Source organism: Kogia breviceps, chromosome 3, assembly GCF_026419965.1.
Source record: "Kogia breviceps isolate mKogBre1 chromosome 3, mKogBre1 haplotype 1, whole genome shotgun sequence".
Taxonomy (NCBI): Eukaryota; Metazoa; Chordata; class Mammalia; order Artiodactyla; family Physeteridae; genus Kogia; species Kogia breviceps.
Window position 1 is genome coordinate 78445546 of NC_081312.1, and position 15122 is coordinate 78460667.

General features: G+C 40.9%; 1 protein-coding gene across 5 annotated transcripts in view; it reads left to right on the forward strand.

Annotated features, from left to right (window-relative positions):
* FMN1 (formin 1) overlaps positions 1-15122 on the forward strand; it is a 447127-nt gene that overhangs the window by 216982 nt on the left and 215023 nt on the right. For all 5 annotated transcript variants that reach the window (XM_059056125.2, XM_067028908.1, XM_067028906.1 and 2 more), the window contains one exon: positions 12638-13410. In XM_059056125.2, the coding sequence (XP_058912108.1) occupies positions 12638-13410 (773 nt within the window). The remainder of the gene's footprint in view (positions 1-12637; positions 13411-15122) is intronic.

Genomic DNA, 15122 nt, shown 5'->3' on the forward strand with positions numbered 1-15122 from the left:
TTTGACAAACGCATGCAGTCACATAACCAAATCACAATCAAGACATAGAACGTTCCCATCACCATAGAAAATGCCCCTGTGTCCTTTGGAAGACAGTTCCCCTCTTTTTAAAATTAATTAATTAATTTTAAAGTTTTATTTATTTATTTATATTTGGCTTGCGTTGGTTGGGTCTTCGTGGCTGCGTGCGAGCTTTCTCTAGTTGCAGCGAGCGGGGGCTTCTCACTGCAGTGGCTTCTCTTGTTGCGGAGCACGGGCTCTAGGCACGTGGGCTTCAGTAGTTGTGGCACACGGGCTCTAGAGCACAGGCTCAGTAGTTGTAGTGCACGGGCTTGGTTGCTCCGCGGCATGTGAGATCTTCCCGGACCAGGGCTCGAACCTGTGTCCCCTGCACTGGCAGGCGGATTCTTAACCACTGCGCCACCAGGGAAGTCTGACAATTCCTTTCTTGGACTCAGAACCCTGGCATCCACTGATGCTTTATCTGCCTCTATAGCTTTGACTTTGCCAGAATGTCATATTAAAGGGAATCATACAGTATGTAGCCTTTTGAGTCCAGCTTCTTGCACTTAACGTAATACATTTGAGATTCATCCATGTTGTTGCATCTACCAGTGGTCCATCCCCTTTGTTTCTGATTAGAATTCCACTTTGTGCACGTGTCACAGTTTGCTGATCCTTTTAGCAGTTGAAGAACATTTGGGTGGCTTTCAATTTGGGGCAATGTATTATTAGTCAGCGTTCTCCACAGAAATTGAACTAATAGGGTGTATATATATATATATATATATATATATATATATATATATATATAGAAGGAGATTTATTATAAGGAATGGCTCACACAGGTATGGAGCCTGACAAGTCTCAAGATCTGCAGGGTGAGTCGGCGGGCTTGAGACCCAGGAAGAGCCAATGCTGATGTTTCAGTCCCAAGGCAGGAAAAAGCCAATTCCTCAGTTCAGAGGCATTTAGGCAAGAGGAATTTTTTCTTAGGAGGAGAGTCAGCCTTTTTGTTCTTTTCAGGTCTTTAACTGATTGGATAAAACCTACCTGCATTAGGGAGAACAAATCTGCTTTACTCAGGCTACTGATTCAGTTGTTAACCTCATTGAAAAACACCCTCACAGAGACACCTAGAATAATATTTGGCCAAATATCTGAGCACCCCACGGCCCAGTAAAATTAACCATTACAGTTGATTAAAAATAAGCCTGCTAAAAAATTAGCATATGGATTTTCATGTCAATGTATGTTTTTATTTCACCTGGGTAAATACTTAGCGGTGAGATTGCTGGGTCATATGACAAGTGTATATCTAACTTTCTAAGAAACAGCCAAACTGTTTTCCAGAGTAGCTGTACCATTGTACATTCCCATTTGCAAACTGAGAGTTCCAGTTGCTCCACATCCTCCCCAGCACTTGGCGTTGTCAGATGGGTCAGTTTTCCTCTCCCTCTCTCCCTTCCTTCCTCCCTCTCTCCCTTCCAATAAGTATGAAGTGGTATCTCATTGAGGTTTAACTTGGATTTCTCTAATGACTAATCATGTTGAGCATCTTTTTATGTACTTATGTGTTATCTGTGTATCTTCTTTCATGAACTGTCCATTCACATCTTCTACCTATTTTGGAAGGGGGAGGTTGTTTTCTTATTTTCATTTTAATGGAGTTCTATGTTCTGGGTACAAGTGTTTTGTCAGATACGTAGTTTGCAGATATTTTCTGCAAAAATTTGAACACAAGTTTGAATTTAGGGGCTTTCAATGTTGAGTCTTATATTAGCCACAGCATCCAATTACTTTCTAAATTTTATTTTACTAACAGAAAAATCTCAAAAATCACATTTTACAAACTAGTTAAAAATGGAATCAGTTTTTGGAAAAAAAATTTTTCCCTTACTATCCTAGGGCTGTGTTCAATTAAAATAATTGTGAAGATTGAAACATGAATTGTAGGAAATTTTTACTTTACAGTTGAATCAGTTAACAGTTAAGAACTGCTGGAATTAGTTTTAATCATAAACATCACTCTGTCAAAAAGCACCAAGTATAAAATTAAATGCTAAAATCATCTGTTACTCTGCCCATTCATGTGCTTGTTATTGAACAATGGACTATTTTGCCAGTGTAGGGCCCTGCATAGAGTAGATTAGCCTGAGCCTTGGCCGTGCACAGTTGAATATGGTTCACATGGGCTGTAGAATATACTTACATGTATATGTACAAACCTGAATTTAAAACAAGAAAGGAAGGGAGGGAGGGAAGGAGGGACGGACAGAGGAAGGAAGGAAGGAAGGAAGGAAGGAAGGAAGGAAGGAAGGAAGGAAGGAAGGAAGGAAGGAAGGAAAGAGACCAGTGCAGAGTTACAACTTTCCTGATCAGTGAAACCATTTTCAAAACATCTGAATAGGGGCTTCCCTGGTGGCGCAGTGGTTGATTCAGAAAGATGTCAGAGAAAACTTTACATTTCAAAGACTTAAAAAACAAAGAAATCCCCCAAATTAAGTGCCTTAATACTAGGTGTGCTGGTGGTGTCCAAATATGTAGGTTTTGGTGTAACCATATGTATTTTTTTTAATTCGTTGTTTATAAGGTTAAACATCCCTTTAAAATAACAAAACTAAGTGTTTGCAGAACTGCTCAAACACCTCCGTGTATCCTTAGAAACCTGGTTAGTAAGCCGCCTGATCTTTTTCTGACCTGTTTGTTTTACAAATGAAGAAAATAGCCAGAGATAAGAAGCAAATTTAAGGTCATACAGAAGTCTTATGCTGAACTAAATCCAGTCATTCTGATTACTATTTTAGTGTTTTTTTCCGTTAACTTGACCTAGCCTCTCCAATTGGAGCAGAAAATATTTCTCCTTGGGTCCATTACTTACAGAAATGAAGATTATACTCAATTTTGTGAGCCCTTTTCTGGCATCTCAACTTATGTCTTGTATAATGAGTATGCCTCTTGGCTGAGGTGAGCAATTTTTGGAAATTTCTAGCTTCCTCCAAAGGAGGCGTCCTAGGCCAGAGTCCAGATCTTAATGAAAAACACGTAAACCTCTTGTTTGTTTTCCCTGTTGATTAGCCTATAATTTAAAACCCATTCAATGGCAGATTTATCAAGTGACTAATCCCTGGGAAGACTGGAAGTGGCCGGGAGAAGGTGATTGTGGCCTAGGCACACATCATCGGTCACTTGTTGAAATATGAAGGTAGGAAGCCAAATACCTCCTTGCTTACTAATGAAAATACATTCAGGGAGGTTAGCTATGAGTGGGCCTGGAGTGGCTCATTAGTGGATGATGAAAGCAACACAGACAACTGGGGATATCTTTGCTGGACAAATCGGCCTGTATGGTCCTTGGTTTTCTTCAGTCGTCAATGGAAAAGTCATGTCTGAGTAAGAGTATAAAATCCACACTAGCTCAGCTGTCCTGAAAATTAGAAACAAGTCACAAATACCTCTTCTCAGCTGGAACATGAGCCTCTCAAAGTATGGATTGTTTCTTTATATGCATTTGCAAGATCAGGTGCATTGTAGATGCTCATTAAAGCTTGTTTGACTATTAGATGGTAGAGAGACCAGAGTCTCATCTCATTTTGATATAAAGGAGACTCGTTCAGTGTCTATCTGGTTCAGACAACGTCCCTATGCAGAGTCAGCCTACAAGTAGGATATTTGTCACAATCATTCCCCTGAACCTCTTCCTGTGAGCAGAGAGCTTTCTGTTTCATTGGTAAAGATGTGGAGACTATTTTTCTAATCAATAATCCTAGAGTCTTAGACATAAATTTCGCTTTTAACACCTGAAAGAACTCAACAACTAGCCCCCGACACTTGCTCCTATTTGATAATGCTATTTAAATGATCTAATATTTTTTTCATTTCCTACCCCTTTTCAATTAAAAAAAGAAAAAGACAAAGCTGGGAATACATGAAGCAAACCTAATTGGGGAATCTGCTTCACAGTTTCCAGAATGATGCTAGTGGACAGAGGGACCTTGGCCATAGGATGGTGACCCCTCATAGACAGTGAGTGAATTGAGAAAGAAGTAGTAAAGTGATTTCTGTGATTACCTGAAGAACCTCAGTTTGTCACAGTATTAAGGGCCAGATCTTACCATCTGTTGCTTCTAAGCTCACGTGTACTCTAGAATGGGTCGTACATACCTCACTGGACTACCTGTAGCTTCTGTAGTGACAATAACAATACAACATAAAATACCAAGTCCTCTCTTTTAATAGAGAAGGAATTAGTATGTTGGCTCTTTGCCTAAAAGTATGCAGTCTTGGGTTTGCATATTAGATTTAGAATTACTTTCTGGAAAAATAAAGCCTGAAAATCATTTCCATAGATATCCCAAGATATATCCATTCTCTGACTCACACTAAATTTAGTGATATTAATAACTTAGAAATAAAACATTATCAGAATCCTCCGTGATTTTATTTCTTCTGTGTCACAAAAGCACTCTGGCTACACTCAGGTTTTGTTTTGTTTCCCAGGTAGGAATCTCAGTACAGGTTTCAAAGATTTATCTCTTTTACTTCCCCACTATTTCCTTGGATGACTGTCCATAATTATATTTGCTTATTTTTGAGGTATATTTCAGAATCCTTGGAATAAGTATCACATTTCAGAAGTAATGCCCAACTTTATCTGAACTGCATACTGAACCACTGGTGTGTTTTCAGAGTACCTTAATGAGTCTGTTTGACCTGTGTTGATTTGCATTCATAATGAGAGCTAGGACTCTTTCTTTACATGGCTTAGATGATACTATGCTTTGCGTCCTTATGAAGCTTTCATGAGCAGAGCTGTCTGTATTCTAGGAAGTTGAAGAGAAAGAGATATGGTAAAGAAGTCTTGGGTGTGGAAATTATTAACATTTTAGAACTTTGCTGAAGTGAGGACTGCTTCTGTGCAGTCCCCTGGAATTGTCTTGCTTTCCCCAACCTAAGAATTTAGAATTTGGAAGAGTCCCTGGAAAAGGTTGACTTACTCAAGTTGTACAGCAGATAACCTGAATTTTTAACGGCCCCTGGCAGCACCACTGGGAGAGATTGTTCATAACAACAAAATGCTGATGGGTGATTTTTGACACAGTGCTTGGCACCAGCAGGATGTCTTTCATCAGTAGGCACTTTTCCACCTTCTTTTCAACAGGCATATTTGTGGGGACCAGACAAGCAAAGTCTCCATCTATTGCTTGGGCTTCAGGACAGTGTGTTCCTGCGATGATATCTCTGAGCAGTGGTAATGTGGAGGATATTAAAAAATAATGAGGATTTTGTAGGGGAAGGGAGCACCAGCCCCTGAGGAGGCTGCAGGAGTTGCCTAGAGCCCAATTCCTAATCAGATTAGGATCACAAATATGGTTCAATCCTACTGCATAGTTTACTATACTTATAGGAATAGCCTTTAAGCTTATTGTGGAGAGAACACTTATCCAAATATTTTAAAATTTTAAAATAGTTAAAATTGAATAGGATCAACATTAATTTATAGAAATACCCAGACTGAATTTTCTAGGTAATAACAACAATGAAATCTCATAGTCCATGTTGTGCTTAGGCATATCAAAGAGGAAGGGAGACCACATGTCTCTGTTTTTACATTTTCTTGGAACTTTGAGTCTAGTTGGGTGGGTAATACAGAGGCACAAGGAAGTCTTAATATTTAAAGCTAAAGACATAATTCAATTCAATAAGCATTTGTGGATCACTAACTAATAACTAAGCAGTGTGCAGTGTTCTGGAAGTTCAAACATGAATAAGCCATGGTCCCCAACTGCCTGGAGCTTTTAGATTTGCAAAGAAGATAAACATAAATGACTGTAATGCAACGTGAACCTAGAAAGTTCTTTGGCAACAAAGTCAAAGGAAAACCTTTGTCAAGAAGAATCAAGAAAAGTTTAAGCCAGAAGGCTCAATTGCGATGGAGTGAGTTTTCCTTCGGGGCTTTCACTAGGTGAAAATGGAGAGAAAGGGTGTTTTACAGAGAGGAAACAGCATGTGCAAAAACATAAAGATGTGGGAATTGATGGGATGTTTGAATCTGTAGTGGTGCAACACAGGGAAATTATAAAGAAGTATCTGGAAAAGTAAGCAGAGGGCAGATTTTGAAGAGCCATGAGTATCATGAAAAGAATGTAGGCTTCTCTGCTGCATGAAATAACTGTTCTCAATATGGGTAATGAAGGGATATTTCCCTTATAGGGATATATCAGAATTAGCAAGGGGCTTTTTCAAATAACACATGTTCCTTTGGCGATTCTGGAATGACCCAAGTTAAAAGTCATTGCCAAAAAAATTCTACCAATATTGTAGTGCCATACTATCTCAGCTGTGTTTGGAGAAGAATAAAGATTAAGAACAGTTACTGTTGGTTTCAACTCTGGCTACCCACTGGAATCCCTTGGGGAGCTTTAAGGATACCAAGTGCAAGGGCACCACCATCTCAGACCAATTGAATGATTATCTTTTGAGATGGTCCTGCCCGTCAATATTTTCTACAAAGCTCTGTAGGTGTTTCTGATGGGGAACAGGCTGAGAACCACTATATTGAACAGGTAAAAACAGTGTCAATCAAGGAAAAGGGTGATTGGAACAGAGTGGTTTAATTGCAATTGCTCTCTTAAAGACTGTGAATTTACATATTGCTTAGAAGGAGATAGATATAGATTAACGGACTATTGCAGGTGGGAAAAGGATGTGATTAAAAATGAAAGCAATAGAAGCAATCAAGTTAAAAGTAAAGGGAGATAGATAAAATTTGAATGAAGTCTGGAGATAAAACTTGGGGCAGGCTGGAAAGATGTCAAAACTTTAGACTTGTCTCCTTTCAAATGATATGTTGGGGTGAATGCAGATTTTTAGCAGGGAGGTTTGGGGAGAGGGAAACTCATAATGTTTCATATGTCCTAAAGAACGTTTATCTAAAAATGATCGGAAGGTTTGTAAATTGTTTTGTATACCATGTACAAGCACAGTGTTCAATGTGAAAGTAAAGGAGACTGAAAAGGAAGTCAGTAGGGTTTAAAAGCATTATGTTCCCTTGATTCAGCCTTATCTGTAATTTCGGCTATGAGGGTCTGGGCTTGACATTTCATAAAGATTTCCAGGGTCCTGCCTGGGAGTACGTGATTATTCAACAGAAAGTTCTACTCTCTGTGTTTGATTCGTCAAGTCGTTAACAGTCCTTCTAGTTATGGCTCTAGATAAAGGAGGGAAAAAAATATGTGATTTCCATGTGCAAAGTAGAAGTGGCACTTAACAGGAAGTGGAATGTAAAATAGTGTTAAAAAATAACTTTCCTGAAGGCTTGATTCATGATATGTGCAGATTTGAGATGCCTATTTGTAATAGAGCCAGGAACAATTTGAAATAATTGATAGGATATGTGTTACTGAATGCAAGTTAGTGTGTCTGACACACAGTGGTGCGAAACAAGTTTGGAGCAGAGAAAGGTTTATTGCAGGGCCATGCAAGGAGATGGGTGGCTCGTGCCCCAAAAGCTCCAAACTCTCCAAAGGGTTTCAGCAAAGCACTTTTGAAGGCAAGATGAGGGAGGGGCTTGATTAGTTGTTGCAAACTCCTTGGTGTCGGAATCCTTTGTTCTTGCAGCTGTCCATGTAGGTCAGGTCATGATGTTCCTGTAAACCTCCAACAGACAAATGCCGCTCTCTGTTCTGCAAATTTTATCTCCACATGAATGGACTCTTAAAGGTTAAAGCCCTGAGAATAGGGTATCCTGTATATTTCAGGCTATAGGCCACATTCTTTTATAAAAGGTGCAGAGCCAGCATGACTAAGCATGGGCAACAAAGCACAAAGGTGAAAGCAAAAGGAATGGATCTAGTATGAAGTCAGATTTGTTCTTCCCTATTACGTATGGACAGATAAAAAAATGAATGAGGGGCTTATTACATGAACCACTTTGAATTACTATGTCATGCTGAGCTTCAGAACCTGACATTGGAATGGTCAAAAGGAGTTGTGGAGCAGGAAAGGGCAAAGGTAAGTGGTTTCTTTATATGGGCCATTTAAATTTTAATGGTTATAAGAGTTTCTTACTGTAGTCTCCGCATATTGGTATGGAGTACATGGACATTCCATAGTTCTTATTTGGTAATTCTTCATATTAATAAATACAGTTTGTGAGGAAGCCATTCATGGAATCTATGTTTGGTAATCTGTCCCCTTACCTTGGGTGTTTGCAGCAGACAGGGAGAGTCGTTGAGAGACGACAATATTTGCAGAGACCCACATGCATGAAAGAGCGTGGTCCCGGGAGAGAGAGAAGTTATGTAGGACTGGAATCCAGGACATATTTGGAGAAGAAGCAGGAGCCAAAAGTGGAAAAAAATCAGCAGAAAACAGAAGAGTTTTCAGAGTGGCCATGCTAGAAAATGTTAGCATTAGCTTATAAGTAATGGCCAATTATTGGAGGGATTTTAAGGAATAAAGATCTGCATTTATTTTTTAAAAAAATCATCATGGAACCAATGTGGCTAAACTGGAATCAGGAAAATTAGTGAGGTGGCTTGTGCCACTGTCCAGATAGAGAAGGACCCAGTGAAGAGTTGAGGCAGTGGGGGTAGACGGAAAGGAGTGAATCAGAGAAATTAATGAAACTCATTGATAAGTAATATGTTGGGAATGAGAGAGAGCACGGAATCCAGCATGATATCCAGGTTTCTGGATGTGATGGGTTGGGAGAATGATGATGCTATTAATTGCAAAGAAGAATTTCAGAGGAGGAGGCAATTGAGGTTTGACAATCATGAGTTCATTTTCAGACGTGTTGAGTCTGAGGTGGCTGATTAAGAATATTCAGGTAGGGGCTTCCCTGGTGGCGCAGTGGTTGAGAATCCGCCTGCCGATGCAGGAGACACGGGTTCGTGCCCTGGTCCGGGAAGATCCCACATGCCGCGGAGCAACTAAGCCCGTGAGCCATGGCCGCTGAGCCTGTGCGTCCGGAGCCTGTGCTCCGCAACGGGAGAGGCCACAACAGTGAGAGGCCCGCATACCGCAAAAAAAAAAAAAAAAAAAAAAAAGAATATTCAGGTAGAACAGTTCCAGAGGATAGTTGGAATTATGGTTTTAAGATACCAATTTGGAAGTTGCAGTATATAGTCAATGAGTGTAATTTACCTCATGAGTACACAAGATGACCGAGAGAGATTGTGCAGTGTGAGAAGGATGAAATGTTAAGGGACATAACTGGAGAACAACATTTGAGGGATGACTGGAGGAAGAGGAGTCCACAGATTGACTGGAGAGAGCCAAGAAATAGGAAGAAAATTGCGGTGGGTGGAGAGAGTATCGAAGTTCAGGGAAGCAGAGAGAATTTCAAGGCAAGGCAGCAGTCAACTTTAACAATGCAGCTGAGAGGGCAGAAATCACTGAAAAGTGCTAATCAGATGTAACACTCAAATCATGGAGTTTTAAGAAGATAGCGGGGGCAGAAACAAATTGTCATTGGTTAAAAGAAGCATGGATAAGAAAATGGATACAGCAAGAGTTGTGTGTTTTCTTAAAAAAACAAAACAAGACAAAACTCTATTGTGAAGAAAAAGAGGTAGTGTGAGAAAGAAAGGGAGACAGCTAGAAAGGATTAAAAAAGGATTTTGGTATCTTTATTTTTGGTATCTTTATTTTAGATGGATAGAATATGGTGCTGGGAAGCATGCTGAGAGCTGAAAGCAAGTGATGTGTCAGGCAGCAAAGAGACAAAATAATAATGGCAGCAAACTTCTGTAGCACCTCCTGTGTTCCAAACATTCCTCTATATGTAGCCTTACATGTATTAACTCGTCTACTTCGCATAACTGCCTTGCAGGGTAGGTTCTGTTATTACCCCATTTTCCTTATAAGAAAACTGAGGTATAGAGAGGTTACGTAAGCTAACCAATTTGTGCTGTAGCCACCACGCTAAGCAAATGAATTACAGAGCCAGCAGAATGGTATATATAGATATATACATCAGATTCAGCAGATTCAGAAGGTCATTGGTTGAGAGGTGGAAAGCAGGAGAGGTGGGGTGCTTTGTGTAGATACAGTCCAGTTGTGTGATACAAGGAAAGTTTTTCTGTGGAACATGTCTCTGCAACTTTTTCATATTATTAAGAAGTTGAAGATTAAGTGAAATTATTGGCTCATCAGTATTACCTGACTGTTAACCTGCTTGGAAGAAGGTTAGTCGGGGACAACATTCAAGATTTAGTTTGCTGTGGCAGAACTAAGCTAGCCGCTAAAATGAAATTTAAGTATGCGTGATAATTCAGGGTGGGAATCAGGGCTGGAATGTGGCTGGAGGTGGGTAGAGGAGGCAGGAGGAGATGGAGCTGGGCAGGGCATCCACACAAAGGTCATCTTGACCTCAGAGTTGAATGAAGCTTGAAAGTACTTTCAGCCACTTGATAGTAGAACTCGCGAAAGATTGGGTAAACTTTTGTATTTGTAGTACAGTGTTCATCCTGACTGCTTAAGCTTTTCCTAGTTTTATGCCTGTCACTCCACAAAGGTGACATTGTTTGGAAATTTTGAAGAATGTTTAGAAATCTGTTAGTCTCTTGCTCTAATATTATCCTTAGCAACAGTAACTAACAGTAATATTTATTCAGAACTAGTGTTCCAGGCATAATGCCTGCCGCTTTACAGGAACTAATTCATTTTACCTTTATAAAAACCCTAGAGATGGTCCACTACTTTCCTCCTTATACACTTGAGGAAACTCAGGCTTGAAGACACAGAGTTCCCTGCCTAAGGACATAGAGCTAGCAAGTGGCTAAACCAGGATGTGAACCAGGTGGTTCGAATCCAGAACTCAGGTGCTGCTTAACCCTCTGTGTTACAAAGAAATAGATGGTACCCTGAACTTGCCAATTTTTTTCAGAGTTGGATCGCGGCTGCCATGTCCACATAGGAGAAGTTCAGCTTCAGAAAAACCTGTCACTAGTTCTTCTGACCACAGTTATTTGGGGGTTGGTTTATGAAGCAAAAGGTGAAACTAGTAAAAATACAGTTAAAAGTTATCTTAATGAAGATGGAGAATTTTCCTGTGTCATGACTTGACTGACTTAGGCCACTGAAAATATTTCTTTACCTTTTTAATGTAAAACGGATCTGTACTTATATACCCGTTGGTGTTCTAGACATTTGTGGGCTGAAATTACAATGAAGAAAGTCTTATTAGCCATAGGGAAGACTCTTGGGACAATGACTGAATATAACTATTGCAGTTTTTTTTTAAATAAATTTATTTATTTATGGCTGCATTGGGTCCTCAGTTGCTGCGCACAAGGCTTTCTTTAGTTGCAGCGAGAGGGGGCTAATCTTCGTTGTGGTGCATGGGCTTCTCATTGCAGTGGCTTCTCTTTTTGAGGAGCACGGGCTGCAGGCTCATGGGCTTCAGTAGTTGTGTCACACGGGCTCAGTAGTTGTGGTTCACAGGCTCTAGAGCGCAGGCTCAGTAGTTGTGGCGCACGGGCTTAGTTGCTCCGCGGCATGTGGGATCTTCCCAGACCAGGGCTCGAACCCATGTCCCCTGCATTGGCAGGTGGATTCTTAACCACTGCGCCACCAGGGAAGCCCTGTTGCAGTGGTTTTTATCCATCCATCTCATCAGTAGTGGGTACTTGCCATTTTAGCTGCTGGGATACAGAAATAAAGGCATATACTGTCCCTGATTTCTTCTTGTGGAATTTGTAGTCTGATGGGGAAGGAAGAAATTAAATAAATTCACCAAAAATGTTTAATTACTGCTAAATTGGATTTTGGAAAAACTCAAATATAAAATTGTAAATTTGACTGCCTCCCAGTTAACTGTATTAAGCTAAATGGCTTTGAATGCTGGGAAATGGACTAGTTAATAGGCAAGAGTATGCCAGTTTGTGTTGATAAATGAAAAACTGTAGATTCAAGGTATTGACATAACTGAGAAGATGAGCATTAAAAAGGCTGGCTTCATATAAACTATAGTTGAAAATGTAGAGTATGTGGAAAAGAAAAAAAGCAAACCTTAAGCTCATTTTCTATGCATTTATTACTAAATTATGAATGACTATAAAAGAGACTCAAATACGGATCATGGGCAGCTTTGATATGGAAACTTTTTTAAAAATGCACACGCATCATAGCTTCTTCTCGAATCTTTTCTTTCTGCTGTGTTGGCCTGGAAACCCCGGAGGTGAGACATTCTATGGAAAACTGTGAGAACTGCAGCTCCTAGCCAAAAGTATCTCCAAACCTTTTTTTTTTGTTTTTTTTCCAAAACCAAAAGTAATAACAGATATATCCAGGCATGTTCAAATCTTTATTAAAAGTTTTGTTTTGCATTTGATATTAAAACCAGTGAAAATTCTTAGACGACAGTTTTACTTTTACCCTTAATCCATCGTTATTGTTCCCTGTGAGCTCAGATTGGATGAAATTATGCTTTTACTCCAACTGTTTAAGTCCTTGGAAAATTCACAAGGTGGACTTTACACCCTGTTGGATTCTCAGAAGAACGTCTCTGTCTTTCCCTGTGTTTATGTGGCTTTGTGCTATGGTGGTGTGGGGATGCTATTGAATATTTTATTTCTGATAATTGTTTTTGATAAATTTTTTGCTTTCTTTCCCACTGATATCTCTACAGGCTCAGTTCGAACTTCAAGCCTTTCATATCCGGGGTGAGCATGCGGTGATAACAGCAAGACTAGAAGAAAACATTGAAAATCTCAAATACGAGATAGAACACCGATGGCGAGGAGGATGTGAAGAGATGAGGGATGTGTGTGTCTCCACCGACGATGACTGCCCTCCAAAGACTTTCAGAAATGTGTGCATCCAGACAGACAGACAGACTTTCCTCAAACCCTGCGAAGGTGAAGACAGGACAACCAGAAGTAACCAAATAATACCCAAAAAGCTGAATATCTCCTCTTTAAGCCAACTCTCTCCCCCAAATGACAGCAAAGACACCAGTGTACCACTTCAATCTGTGGAAAGCATCTCATCGAGTCAGCAGAAGGCAACGCCTCCCCCTCCCCCTCCCCCTCCCGCACCACCCCTACTGGCAGCCATCCCTCCCCCTCCTCCCCTCCCACCCGCACTTGGACCTTTGCCACTGGTACCTCCGCCACCACCTGTGAATACTGGACCTCCCCCACCTCCGCCACCTCCTCTGCCTCCAAGTGCTGGACCTCCCCCCCCTCCCCCACCCCCCCCACTTCCTCACTCCACCGCTCCGCCCAACAGTGGGGGGCCTCCTCCTGCTCCGCCACCCCCAGGACCTGCGCCTCCACCTCCTCCTGGACTCTTCTTCGGAGTCAGCCCTTCTGCTAACCAGTGTCCTCGGAAGCCAGCCGTCGAACCCAGTTGTCCCATGAAGCCTCTGTACTGGACTAGGATACAAATAAGTGATAAGAGGTAAGCTCAACTCCCCTGGCCCATTCTCAGCTTGTGAATTTGCAGGATTTTGGACAAGTGATGTTGTATTCCTGTTGGTTCAGCATCTTTGTAGTGTGGCACTCGTTCTCAGATGTGGGCTGGAATGTTTTGAGGAGAATGTCTCCACTAGATCTTCTCTGTGTTCTCTATGGATTGATGCTGGGAGAAACGACGTATTCTGTGTCAGACCCTTCTTGAAGGTATATATTCCATTTCCCAGACTAGAGAAGAGCCCAGGGCTCTCCAGCATCTCTGCAATTAGTGAGTAATCACAAAGACATTGAGCCTGATTCTATACTTCAGGTTCACTGAAGATTTTTAGATTATCTGTCTTGTCTTTAGATGGTGTCATCAACCCTATAATGTGTATATTCGACAGGTAGGTTTAATTTTTCAATTTTTATTAAAAGAACTGGACATAGCTGAATCATTAGCTCTTTAGGTCAGAGAGGAGTCTTAAAATATCAACTCTGCTTGAACTCTGTTACCCCTCGCTACTGAGTGCCCTCACATCTTTATACCTTGTTGCCCTCCAGAGAAAGTGCCAGTGGGTAGGTAGCTAAAAAGCATCTTCCATTTGCATAGGTTGTTAAGGTGGGTCTGTAAGGCAGCAAGAGATGGTTGCTTGGAAATTTCTATTCAAACAGATCTGATCAGATTTCTTCTGCCTCATTTTGGAAACCATCAAAAGGACGAGAAAGATGTTGAGTTGCTTCTTGACTACTCTCTAGGTGCGAAGTTCATTGTTTGCAAAGAACAGCAAATATAGAACAGATTTTTACACTTAATTTTTTTTTTTTTTTTTGGCGGTACAAGGGCCTCTCACTGTTGTGGCCTCTCCCGTTGAGGAGCCCAGGCTCCGGACGCGCAGACTCAGCGGCCATAGCTCACGGGCCCAGCCGCTCAGCGGCATGTGGGATCTTCCCGGACCGGGGCACGAACCCATGTCCCCTGCATCGGCAGGCGGATTCTCAACCACTGTGCCACCAGGTTTACACTTAAATTTTTGAACTTAATTCCCCAAATCAAGATGTGGTGGTGAATTTTTCTATTTCTATAACATTTCGCTTGGGGAAGGCAGTATACTGAACAAAATAAACTGCAATTCACAGTGAGAAAGCAACTAGAAATTGCTCTAGGAGGGGTGGGGCACACCTTGACACTAAGCATATGGTGAACTAAGTTGATTGTATACTTCATATTTGGTCCCTTTCCTCTCACCAAAAATTAAGGGCGAATTTATTTATTATATTTAAATATAATACTCTATATTTAAATTTCCCAAATGAGTGGTTAAAAAACCATTTCAGATGGTCCTGCAATAGCTCCTACCATTAACTAAAGTACTAGTATTCCCATTCAAGACTCAGATGACATTTCCTAAGAAATAATATCTCAGTATATTTATTTGCAGCCATGTTCCCTTATTAGTGTTCTCAAATTAATGTGCAGCCATTCCAGGGTGATGAAGCCCACCTGTCAGCTCTGGAAGCATGTGTTCTGAGGGCACACGGAGCTGTTCCACACCTGGGTCTCCCTAGCCTGCCTCAGCTTCGTTCCCATAAGACTTCATGAGCAAACAATAACCTAGACCATACCAGTGGTGTAACAGTAACCACTGGGAGATGTGGGCCCTTCATCCACTGTTTAAGACAACAGAGACAAGCTGGAGATAATCATTGTATTTTTCT